General features: G+C 42.6%; 1 protein-coding gene across 4 annotated transcripts in view; it reads left to right on the top strand.

Annotated features, from left to right (window-relative positions):
* Nucleotides 1-677: 677 nt before the first annotated feature.
* Nucleotides 678-11899, top strand: part of SORCS1 (sortilin related VPS10 domain containing receptor 1) — a 589929-nt gene continuing 578707 nt past the window's right edge. For all 4 annotated transcript variants that reach the window (XM_015148114.3, XM_077945596.1, XM_001083180.5 and 1 more), the window contains exon 1: nt 678-1477. In XM_015148114.3, the coding sequence (XP_015003600.2) occupies nt 920-1477 (558 nt within the window). In that variant the 5' untranslated portion in view covers nt 678-919. The remainder of the gene's footprint in view (nt 1478-11899) is intronic.

Here is an 11899-nt window from a genome sequence, read left to right as displayed (position 1 = left end):
CGTTTTCTTAAATATGATTGCATGCACGAAGATTGGGTTCAAATTCAATGAATGCTTTAGGAGGTTAGGAGATAAATATAAGCGTTGTAATTGATGGGAAAAAAATCCCCCAAACTAAAACACACACACACACACACACACACACACACACACACACACACACACGATCATTTAATTACATCACTCTCTGCTGCTGCCTTTCCGAGATCTCCCCCAGGCTGGGACACACAGCCTGTGCTCCGGGTAAGGTCAAGATGCCAACTCAGGAAGCATAAGAGAGGGGACGAGCAGAAGCCCACCCATCTGTATCTCCTCAACTAGCAAAGGCGAGAAAGACGGAGAAAAAAGGAAACAGCAACACAGACTGATAGAAACAATAAAGCAGGAATAGGAAGCTCCCGACACAGCGACTGCTCTGGGAGCCCGGGGTCGACCGCCCCCGCGGGCAGGGTGCGCGGACTCAGCGGTGGGACCCGCGGCCGCGGGGGCACAGAGTGGGCGGCAGGAGAGGCGGCGGCAGCGCCTGCGAGGCCGAGGGGAGGTCGCCGGAGGCGCCTCCAGCGCCCGGAGACCCGGTGCGCAGCGCAGCTCGGCCGCGGGACGCGGCGCCCGGAGCCCCGGCAGCGCCCGCCCTCCCTCCCGCGTTGCCCGCCAGCGCCCGCGCCCGCTCCGCCAGTGACTTCAGCTCAGCTCCACCCCCGCGCGGCGGCGGCTCGCTCCGTCCGGACCCGCGCTCTGCACAAGCCCAGCCCGGGCGAGCGGCCGCCACCTGCCTGGCGCCGCCTCCGCCCGCCCCCACCGCGGCCCAACTTGGATGGAGTTGGGGTCCTGAGCGCCGGCCCCCCACAGCCGCCAGCGCCGAGCTCCGCGCCGCCACCTTCGGTCCGGGACCCTCTCTCCGCTGCTCTTCGCTCCCGCGATGGGAAAAGTTGGCGCCGGCGGCGGCTTCCAAGCCCGGCTGAGCGCGCTCCTAGCCGGCGCGGGGCTCTTGGTCCTCTGCGTCCCGGGCGTCTTCGGCGGCGGCTCTTGCTGCCCCCCGCCGCACCCCAGCTCGGCCCCACGCTCGGCCTCGACCCCTAGGGGCTTTTCTTACCAGGGGCCGCCAGGCAGGGCTCCTGCCACGCCCCTGCCCCTCGTAGTGCGCCCCCTGTTCTCAGTGGCCCCCGGGAACCGAGCGCTGTCCCTGGAGCGGGCTCGGGGCACTGGAGCATCCGTGGCGGTTGCTGCACGCTCCGGCCGGAGGAGACGGAGCGGTGCGGATCAGGAGAAGGCAGAACGGGGAGAGGGCGCGAGTCGGAGCCCCCGGGGAGTGCTAAGAGATGGAGGGCAGCAGGAGCCTGGTACTCGGGAGCGGGACCCGGACAAAGCCACCCGCTTCCGGATGGAGGAGCTGAGGCTGACCAGCACCACGTTTGCTCTGACGGGAGACTCAGCACACAACCAAGCCATGGTCCACTGGTCTGGCCACAACAGCAGCGTGAGTAGAATGGGACTAAGGGCAAAGGAGTGGAAAGATGGAAAGGGTTAAAGTCGGCTGTGTGATCTGGTGGAGAATTGGGGGGAAATAGGGTTTCTGGACTTGGGAGATGCTGCAAACTGGTCTTTGCCCACTTCCCCCAAGAGTTAACATCACCTGCTAGGAGACTAGCCTCCCCATCTCTCCCACCAACACCATCAGAGTCCTCTCCAAATGCCACAGTTTCAAACTGAGGAGTCAAATCCCTATTTCTTGTTGCCTTGGTCGCACTGGTGTGTGAAACTGAAGACCAGACAAACAGAGGGGTTAAAGTTCTCCTAATACAGAGACGAAAGGGTTAAATTTCCAGGCAGGCTGACATCCCCTCAAGTGACTTTCCCTTTACTTGCCAGACTTATGTACTGGCTCAAGGAAGATTAAGAAGACCCATGTATGTAGGCGTTTTATTTTATTTCCATTTAATTTCATGCAGAGCTCCTAACCCCTTCTTCCCCACAAGGGAGAACTGCAGTGGAGAGTATAGGGTGTTCTTTAGTGTATCCTCTGCTTTAGGGGACCAAGTGGATGCAAGTTTCAGGACAGGAACTCTCCAGCATCTTCTAACAGCACTAAGCGAGTGTGTTTTGAGAACTGGGGCTTTCCAGTCTGTGAATGAGCGGTTGTTCTCTGGCATGGTCAGTCTCAGGAAAATCAGATATATCCCAGTGACAACAACTCCCTGTTCTCCCCCATTGCCTGACCTCCTCTAATGAAGAGCACAAATAAAGACTTAACATACCCTTTATGAAGGCAGGAAAGGGATTGCTCAATTCCAGGAGGCTGGATTCCAGGGGACTTAGGATGCAAGTCCATGAGCTTTGGTCATATCAGGAAAGGTTTTAGATTTTCAGAAAAGCTTGCTTGTCTGCAATCTGAGGGAGCTATTCCCATTGAAATTGAACCTGGAAACTTCAGTGAGTAGAAATAATAAAGAACCAGCTTTGATTCTAATAACTAACAATGATTTTAAAGTGTGGAAACTTCTCCAGGCATAGACAAGAACATAAAAACCAAGGATGGGTAAAATGGGGGAAAAAATTTTCAAGTTTTACAGCTTCACCCAGGTAATTGAGATTGTAGTGTTTGTAATATGCACAATCTACACATTCTGGTACCTTTCAGAACGTTTTCCGTTGTGATGTAATTCCCAGAAACCTTCCCAGAGAAGTGCCACTTTAGTGAGTTGTGCTCATTGTCAGCTTTTAAATGAGAGTTGTGAACATTTTAAAATGCTAGTCTGTCATCATGAATTCCTTGGGTACTTAGATATAAATTGTATTAAGGCAAATCATGATAGATAATATTTAGTATTGATTGATGTATCTGTCCTGAGAGCGGTAGCAGGGTTTTCCCTACAATTCCTCCTTCATGACAGAGGCTGTGGTTTTATATGGTTCTCAGGAGTGGTTTGATCAAATAAATGAAGCTGAAATTCTTTCCATTCAAGTTCTGGAGACCCTTGCCCTCATCCCTTGCCTTAACTATTTTATCTTTCATATCATAGCCACTAAAATTAATCCTCTAATTTGAACTCAAATCTTCTTAAACTGATTGAATAACTTTCACACTGCTTTAAGTGATAAACTCAAAGCTTCTGGCTTTGAGGGGAGATTTTAAACACATCAAACATGTTAGCTCTTGTTGTATTAAGAAGTAAAAGACCTTGGACTCAAAATGTTTCTGGCTTTTAATGTAATTCAAGCTGTAAAATATCACTCACCCATTAGACCTCTTTTTTTTTTTTTTTTTTTTAAGCTCATCTCTTGAAAGATCTTGGAAAGAAAGAGAAAAGTAGAATACATCTTTGGCAAATTTTTAACCTCCATTTAGGAAATGGTGCCAAGCACTGCCAGCATTAAAAAATAATAATAAATGCTGCTTATAATTCTAGTAGGGCTTGTTAGGGTCAGGGCATTGAACATGCAGGCAAGTCTGAGATAATGTAGGAAATAAGGTGATAAGTGTTAAAGTTTTGATCACTCAAATCATGTTAACTAATGAGGTGAGATTTCTGCCCTCTGAAGTCTCTTATTCCATAAAGACGTCTTCTGACCCAGTCCCTGCTCTGGTCACACACACAACGGTGTTTCTTCTTTTTCTTTTGTAAGTGTAGACATACAGATAGTGGAGAAAGAGAAATAGTCTTTATCTGTGTCCTCCAAAACAAAGCTAGTCCTACGTATCTGGACCAGACTCAGAGAAAGTTTAAAATATTTTTTAAAGGAAAGAAAGCATAAATAAACTTTTTTTTTTGGCAGTTTTGTAGAATGCAAAGCAGAGTGGAGACCTGAATTCTAGTTCTGCTTATTTGTGGTTAGACTGAGGCAAATTGTGGATTTTTCCATCTCTAAAGTGGAGGCTATGCCAGTCAGATTAACTAGAGAGAATTAGGAGCCAGGCTATACCTAAGAGGGCAGCATGACTTTAAAGCCTCATACACTTGTTTGGGACTCTGAACAGCACTTCACTTTACCCCAGAGTGGGAAATCCACTAATTTAAACCCGAGGGCCAGATTGGAGTGGTGGGGGGCATGGGGGACTCTTATCTTTTCACATTTAGGTGTCCTCCACTATAAATCTGCCTCCAAACCCATTCAGGGCCACAGGCAACACACATCCTGTGAAGCCCTCTCACCTTTAGCAAAAAGCCTTTGCTAAGAAGAGTCTCTGATTATGACAACACCTGCATTCAAGGTGCAAATGCATGGTAATTATAGGCTGCCTGTCAATCTGGTGAAGAATTCTGGATGGTTCACTCACCTCCTTCCCTTCTCTTTCCTGCCCCCTCAGCTGTTGGACTTGAGCAGTTGTATAAAGACATGTCTGTTTTGCCTCGTCTGTGGGTGTGATGTGATTCCTCTGTACTGCAGTCTCGATTGATGGAAACTGTTGCTAGAGTTGGTGGAACACCTGGGGGGATCTTCTGGCATGAAAGGTGCTGGGTATGAATCATTTGTCATGAGCTTGGTGTCGTAAGCAAGAACATATTGTTCCCACCCTACTCATCCCAGGCATGCTGTGCCCTGATCTAAATTTATATAGTAATCCTTAGAGTGTTAAAATATATATTTGCCTTTATATGTATGCATAATGGTGTATGTGTTTATTCCTTATTTCTAAGGGATTTTAAAGTGCTGTAGCATTAATCTTTATAAAATTCTTTGTAGGTAGTAAGTAGATGATGAGTGTTAATATCTCTTTTTCATGTTTTTATGCCAGAGTTAAGTTTAGTATTTCAATTCACCACTCTGCCCCTTTCTCACTGGCAATTATATTACAAGATGTGTTAACAGAGGGTTTTACTTGACTTCTATTTTGCCATGATGACATCTTTAATGTTACATTTCTCATAGCACGTGATGGACTGCTTGATTTCTGTGTACCTCTTTGCTTCTAGTTGTTCTGGGATTTGACATTTACCCTCCAACATTAGTGAATAAATTGAGTCCCAATCTGGGCCAACTTCTGGGATAGATGCCTTACATTCATCATCTCACTTAATTTTTCACAGAAATGTCATGAGTAGGTGTTATTATTGTCATTACATACAGGAAGAAACTGAGGTTCCAGAAGGCTAAATGAATTGCCAAATAGACACAGGGGGTCAATGGCAGAACAGAGACTGTCACCCAGGGTGATCCTGTGCCCAAACTGCACAGAGGTCGCTTGTACAATGGACTTTAAAATAGAACAGAAAAACTCAGACCTTTTGGAATCTATATTTTAGATAATCCTATCTTGAGTTGATTTCTGATGATGGTGGAGGAGGATGTACTCTTAGCTGGAAGCTCCATCTTCTTGTAGAAAAGCGAGGACATTAACACGTGCCTGTCACATTGCACTCTTTACCTTAAGTAGTGATTTGGTTGTTCTCTCATCCACCCACCTCTTCATCTTCAGTGAGATGTGGAATCTGCACCTGGTGATTCAGTGAGCAAGAGGTAACCTGCGATCTTTCGTCTTGCAGCTCAGTTGTTCTTCGGGAATAGATTCCTTTTCTAATTTAATGACAAATCTGATATTATAGGCATGTTGGCTATGAATGCTTGACTTGGCTATACATTTTGATACAGTTTTTTTTTTTTGGTGGGAGGGGTGCTGACCTTTTAAAAAGTAAAATGATAAAAGATTTTAGCATTATCTAGCAAGCCTACATAATTCCTTCTCTCAGTACTTAATGCTATATGAATGCTAATGTGGTGTGATTTGGAAGGCAGTGGGTTTAAAATCAGACAGATTTGAGTTTGAATCTTAGTTGTCCTACTAAATCAGCACATTGCCTTGAGTAAGTCACTTAAATTCTTCGAGCCTCAGTCTCCCCATCTAAAATATGAGGATAGTATATCTTCTGGAGGCTTTTTGCTAAAGAGGCGACATCGTGGATACAAAGTGCTTTGTTCATAGTAAATGCTCAATAAATGCTACTTACTTTTCTTATGGGAAGAAAGAGTTCTCTACTGGGAATTAAGAATTGTTGGTTATAATCCTGGCTGTATACAAAAATTATATATGTAGTCATAGCATGTTGAAATGTTGTGGCCTCAATTTCATCCTCTGTAAAATGGCGCTAATAGACTAAAATCCTTTACAGGTCAAAACTAATTTAATAGTTCGTTCATACAGATACTGTGTACCTACTGCATTTACTAAGTAAAGTGCACTAGGAGTGTTGGGGATGCAGAAATGACACAAAGACCTATACCCTTGACCTGTAAGGGAACAAACCTTTTATTTCACAAGGTTCTTCCTTTTTTCTCAGTTCATATGCATATCTATTTAAGGAAAATGAAGTAATTTGAGATCCCAGCAGGCCTTCATTTCAATCTGGGCACATGGTTTGCAGCAAAACATAGTTTATTAGGTTTGTTGTATTACATCTTCATGTTAAGGAACTTGCTATCTTTGGACCTCCCCGTCCCGCCAAAAAATGCCCTAATGTGAAATTGGAAAGTAAAAATCTCTTAGTTATTGAATGGGATTTTCTAGCAATCATTGACATGAATGTTGACTGTCAGAACTATATCCACATTTTTTAAAAGAGATGCCTTAGAAATTCATAGGATAGGGCAAGAAAGCAGATACACCAATCACATTTATATATAAGAGTAATGATTGCTCCCATTTAGGAGTAATTGCTATGTGTCAGCATTATGCTAAGAGGCTTATACAAATTGTTATATTTAGTTTTAATTCAACAAGTATTTATTGAGTTCCTAATATTTATCATTCACTGGCATACTGATATTTGTGAAGTGCTACACAAGATGAAAAGAAATAATTCCTGCCCTCAATGAGCTCTTGGTCTTGTACACAAAGAAACTTCTTAAGAGACAGCAGGGGATGTGCATTTTCTGAGGACAGAACATGCTGTAGGAGGTCAGAGGAGAGTTGGACATCTTCTGGCTGGGGTGGCCTTCAAACTGGATTGTAGAGTATGTACTTCAGACAAACCTTGAAATGTAGAGAAGATTGAAAGTAACAGTTGGAGATTATTACAAGGATATTTTTAGCTGAATGGATGTCATGACTAAAGGTTGAGAGATGTAAACCTTCCTCTTTATATCCAGGAATTTAAATTACTTTATTTAAAAACTATGTTTAACTAAAGTTTTAACCTTAGGAATGACTGAAAAATATGAATTAAGCAAAAAATATACACATCAATCTTGTAGTAAATTTGGGTACATTCCAAGCCCAGTAGGAAAATAAAAACCTTTATGGTCACTGAGAGACATGACTGCCCTTATTTGCACATTAAATCTTAGCTGGAGTCATCATCATTTCATTTTTACCTTGACATTTTCCACACACAGTTTTCACAAAAGGACTTTCTTTTGTTTAAGTTGCTGATGAGAGAGATCACTGTTCAGGCTGCCTTGAGGATAAATTGATTTGGCTCCCTGCCAGCTTATATTCAGTCACTAAATGTATGTAAAATATTTGTCCTGTTTTTGGGTATGTCTCAATTACTGTCCCTTATTTTGTGGCTCAAAGGTGTAGAGAAGGCACTTTTGTCTCCTGGAGGGGAAACTGCCAAACAGCGTCTCTACAGTGACTAAAGGGGATGGCAGAGAAGAGATGTGCTCATTGCGAGGTGAGCCCAGGCTCCATAAAAGTGCAGTGGTTCCTGTTAAGGAGCTCAAACTCTGCTCCGATTGTATGGATGGAGTAAGCAAACAGTTGGCAAGAAGCAAAGGTGGAATCTTACTGTGCAACGTTTAGAATGAAAGAACAGAGCTTATCCTAGAATGTAGATAGGAATAAAAAAAGACGTGGATGTTCTGTCGGAAATCCTATGTGAGATTTTACACACATATGAAAGATATTGTGTCTATTTCTATAGCACTCCTGAATGTTTTTATACCACTTTAGATCAGTTATAGCCCTTTTTTCTCTTTGCAAAATGATTCAGTTTTCGAAGATCAACACATTACTTCCATTACTTAAGGTATTTTTTCTCACCACAATTCTATAAGATAGGAAAGACAAATGTCATCTACACTCTCAGATAAAGAAACCAAGATGTTCCTATTAAGTAGGTCAGTTAGTGGAAGAAGAAGGTCAAATAACATTTGGTCACACTGTAGGAGTGATTCTTGGTTTGGCACACTGCTGGCTTGCCACAGGCAAGAGTTAGAACACAGCTGCACCCTAGCTTTGTGGTTTGTCTGAAGCCTATGCACCTGTGTCCATAAGGTTTTCCATTGTGGGAAGAAGAGTGAATAATGGCCGTAGAGCTCCTGAGTTCTAGGTTCAGCTTTTCAAGTTGTTTGTCTTGGGCTTTAAAACAAGTAGCCTCATGAAAAGTCATGCTCTTGGCATTGTTTAAACCTCTGAAGTTCCCTTAAAGAGTGATAATGGGACCTTCTGGAAGAGTGATGATGGGACCTTCTGGAAGTGAGGTTCCTAGTAATAACCTGTCTGCCATATATATTCCACTGCTAATGAACTTCAGAGATGAGACTACTTATGACTGGGTTTATTGCAATAGTGGCTTGGGGTAGAAAGGAGGTACAGCTATCTCTTCCTCTGTTTAATTTTCGTATGCAGATAAAAGCTAGTTAAAAATAATATTAAAGGTGGTCTCACTACGTCTTCCCATATAGGAAACCTAGAGTATTAATCAACATTTTGGAGCAGCAGTAGTCAAGCTGAAGGACTGCCTGTTGATGCTAATGGGTTTTACTTGCTCAAGGATTATAATTGAGTTACCAGCTATAGCTTTTTCTACTTCTAACTTTTGGGGTGAGAGTGGAAGAAGAGAGCAAAGGAAAGTTTGCTGAACATCAGGGATAACTCTATCTACATAAGACATATTGATTATAACAGATGTCTCCTTTAACAATATTAATATGAATAACCACCAATTTAGTGAATAGCTTCCCCAGAAATATGATCTGGAACATCACCACATGATTTCTCTTGATTCTCACAATACCTTTATGAACTACATATTGTTGTCCTCATTCTAAAGCTGTAGAAGTCAAGCATAAACAACTTGCCAAAGGTTACCCAGCTAGCAGGTGGCAGAGCTGGGATTTGATTTTTGCCCTTTCTGGCACCAAAGCTCCTTCTGCTAAATCATGCTTTGTATGGGTTTATTTTTATATAAATTCATTTTTGAATGGGTTTATTTTTGAGTTTCTTTTTTTTTTTTTTTTGAGACAGAATCTTGCTCTGTCACACAGGCTGGAGTGTAGTGGTGCGATCTCTGCTCACTGCAAGCTCTGCCTCCTGGGCTCATGCCATTCTCTTGCCTCAGCCTCCCAAGTAGCTGGGACTACAGGTGCCCACCACCATGCCCAGCTAATTTTTAAAGAACTCCACAGTTCAGTGCAGATGGGGTGATAGGGGAACTCTTGATATGAATGACTTTTCTTGGGGGTCTCCGTTTCACTTCACCCCACTGTCAGGTCAGTGACACTTGACTTGGCAATAACTCGCTCCATGATGCAGTTTGGGTTGAAACCCTCACCTCTGTCCATCCCCACAAGTGGCTTCTGGGGGTTATTAATGTTTGTCATCTTGTTATCCTGGAAGGATGTTTGGGATGGGCTGTTTGGTTTCTCCCTGCTGACTAATGACCCTACAGTGACAGTGTGTACAACGTGTACACTTTTTAAAGAAAGCGCTGATAACAATCGTGTTATCAGACAACCAACTAATCATGTTGTGCCCTGGAACCAATAGATTGATGCCTCTAGTCATCTTTCCCTAACCAGAGTAACGGGAGCTGTTGAGACACAAAATCATGGGCTATCAATCCTTCTGCTCCAGGGCCTTTGGTGGTTTGGGGCTGGGTGGTGGGTGGCTGGGGGGGCAGATTAAAAGTGAAAGATTTTATCCTTACCTCAGCATTTCCCACTGTACATTCTTGATTATAATCATTAAAGGGAGAAAGGCTATTTTAGGCACATTCAGCACCCTGGTTTAGAAATTTATCGTCTGCAGCCCTGCTTGCCCTGACTTGCATTTTGCTGAAACGATAGAAGAACTCTTAACTGGGCAGGCATGGGCTCACTCATAGGTGCCTGGGGCAGCATTTCTCAAAGTGCTGTCCTCATGGGTCCTGCTTTGAATGCCCTGATGGGGAGAAGGGACCAGGAATCTGTATATTTTACGAACTCCCCAGGAGATTCTTGGGAACACTCAAGTTTGAAAATCATTTCCTTAAGATTTACGCATGAGTTTAAGAGTCTGTGGACTTCTTCCATTGTCTGCATAATTTTGTGTTAATATGCTTTACTTTTTCCCATGGAGAGATGCAGCCCACAGTGTTTATCAGCTTCTCAATGGAAACCATGTGCAACAAAGACATGTGGAATGGAAGGCTCTGTAAATCACACGGGACAGTACAGTGCCGCCCAGGTGAAATTTCTGTCATTCAGTGTATACTAAAAAACTATCTTCCATGGCTGTCCACGTAACCACGGGCAAAATATGTCTTAAATGGCAAAAAGTACACATGATTTAAAATATAATTTATTGGGTTAATTGCCGACTCTACTATCCACTAGATGTATGAACTTGTGCAATTAACTTTATCTCTGTCCTTAGTTCCCACATCTGTAAAATGAGGATACTAATGGTATATTTCTTATATGGTGGCTTGATGGTTAACAGAGATAATATAACTTCTTAACGGAATATCTGGCATATACCAAATCATCAATAAGGGTTAGCTGTTATTACAGTTTCATTGATATTAATAGTGCTCCAGTAGGGCCTATTAAAATATGGTTGTAATATGACATTCGTGATGTTGTTTCTGTTTCTGCATGTAGGTTCTCTCGCTCCAGTTCTATTTCCTTATATTGAAGATTAGGGCACTGTCCTAATCCTTTTAGCATCCCTCTCAGCATCTCTAGCTGTTTCTACTTAATACTTGCTTACTAAATATTTGCAATTTTATTTGCTATTTCCTTGGGAAAGTTTTTTTTTTTTTTTTTCCATGTGTTATGGATGACCTGTAACTTTGTACCTGTGTGTTATGGAATAATGAAGTTATTAAAAGGTTGATTATGTAAATATATATTTTTAATTGGAAAACTGTCCACAAAATATCAGAATAAAATATTACAAAATAGTACAAACATAAACCCATTAAGTCAGAGTTTTTTGTCTGTGTTTTTCTCTCATATATCCCAAGTCCCCAGAAATATACCTGGAGGCCAGGCATGGTGACTAATGCCTATAATCCTAACAGTTTGGGAGGCTGAGGCAGACAGATCACTTGAGATCAGGAGTTTGAGACCAGCCTGGCCAACATGGAAAAACCCCATCTCTATTAAAATACAGAAATTAGCCAGGCGTGGTGGCAGATGCCTATAATCCCAGCTACTTGGGAGGCTGAGGCAGGAGAATTGCTTGAACCTGGGAGGTGGAGGTTGTAGTGAGCTAAGACGGTGCCACTGCACTCCAGCCTAGGTGACAGAGCAAGACTCCATCTCAAAAAAAAAAAAAAAAAAAAAAAAAAAAAAAAAAAAAAAACCTGGAAATAGTAAGGGTTTGAGACAGTTTTTTTTTTCCAATTATTATGTACTGTAAAATTAAACTTTTGTGGAAAAAAAGCAGGAAAGATACGACTCAAAATGTTTGCCAGTGATTATGATGAATGTTAGGATTCTATGCAAGTTTCTTGTGTTTGTTCATTCTTTTTGTCATTTCTCAATAAATGTGTATTGCTTGAGTTATTTTTAAAAGTTATTTTTAAATGAAAATAAATGAAAGAGAGAGCAAACGAGTTTGTGAACTTGGCCTCATTAAAACTGAATTCCGGGCAACAACTGTACAAGAGCTCACATTCAAGTTGCCTGTTTCCCTTTTAATCACTATTGTTGGGAGACAGTCTGGTGTCCAGGCTTTTTGCAAAAGAGCAAGATC

This window comes from Macaca mulatta, chromosome 9, assembly GCF_049350105.2.
Source record: "Macaca mulatta isolate MMU2019108-1 chromosome 9, T2T-MMU8v2.0, whole genome shotgun sequence".
In the NCBI taxonomy this organism is placed as follows: domain Eukaryota; kingdom Metazoa; phylum Chordata; class Mammalia; order Primates; family Cercopithecidae; genus Macaca; species Macaca mulatta.
This window is presented reverse-complemented; position numbering and strand designations above follow the sequence as displayed.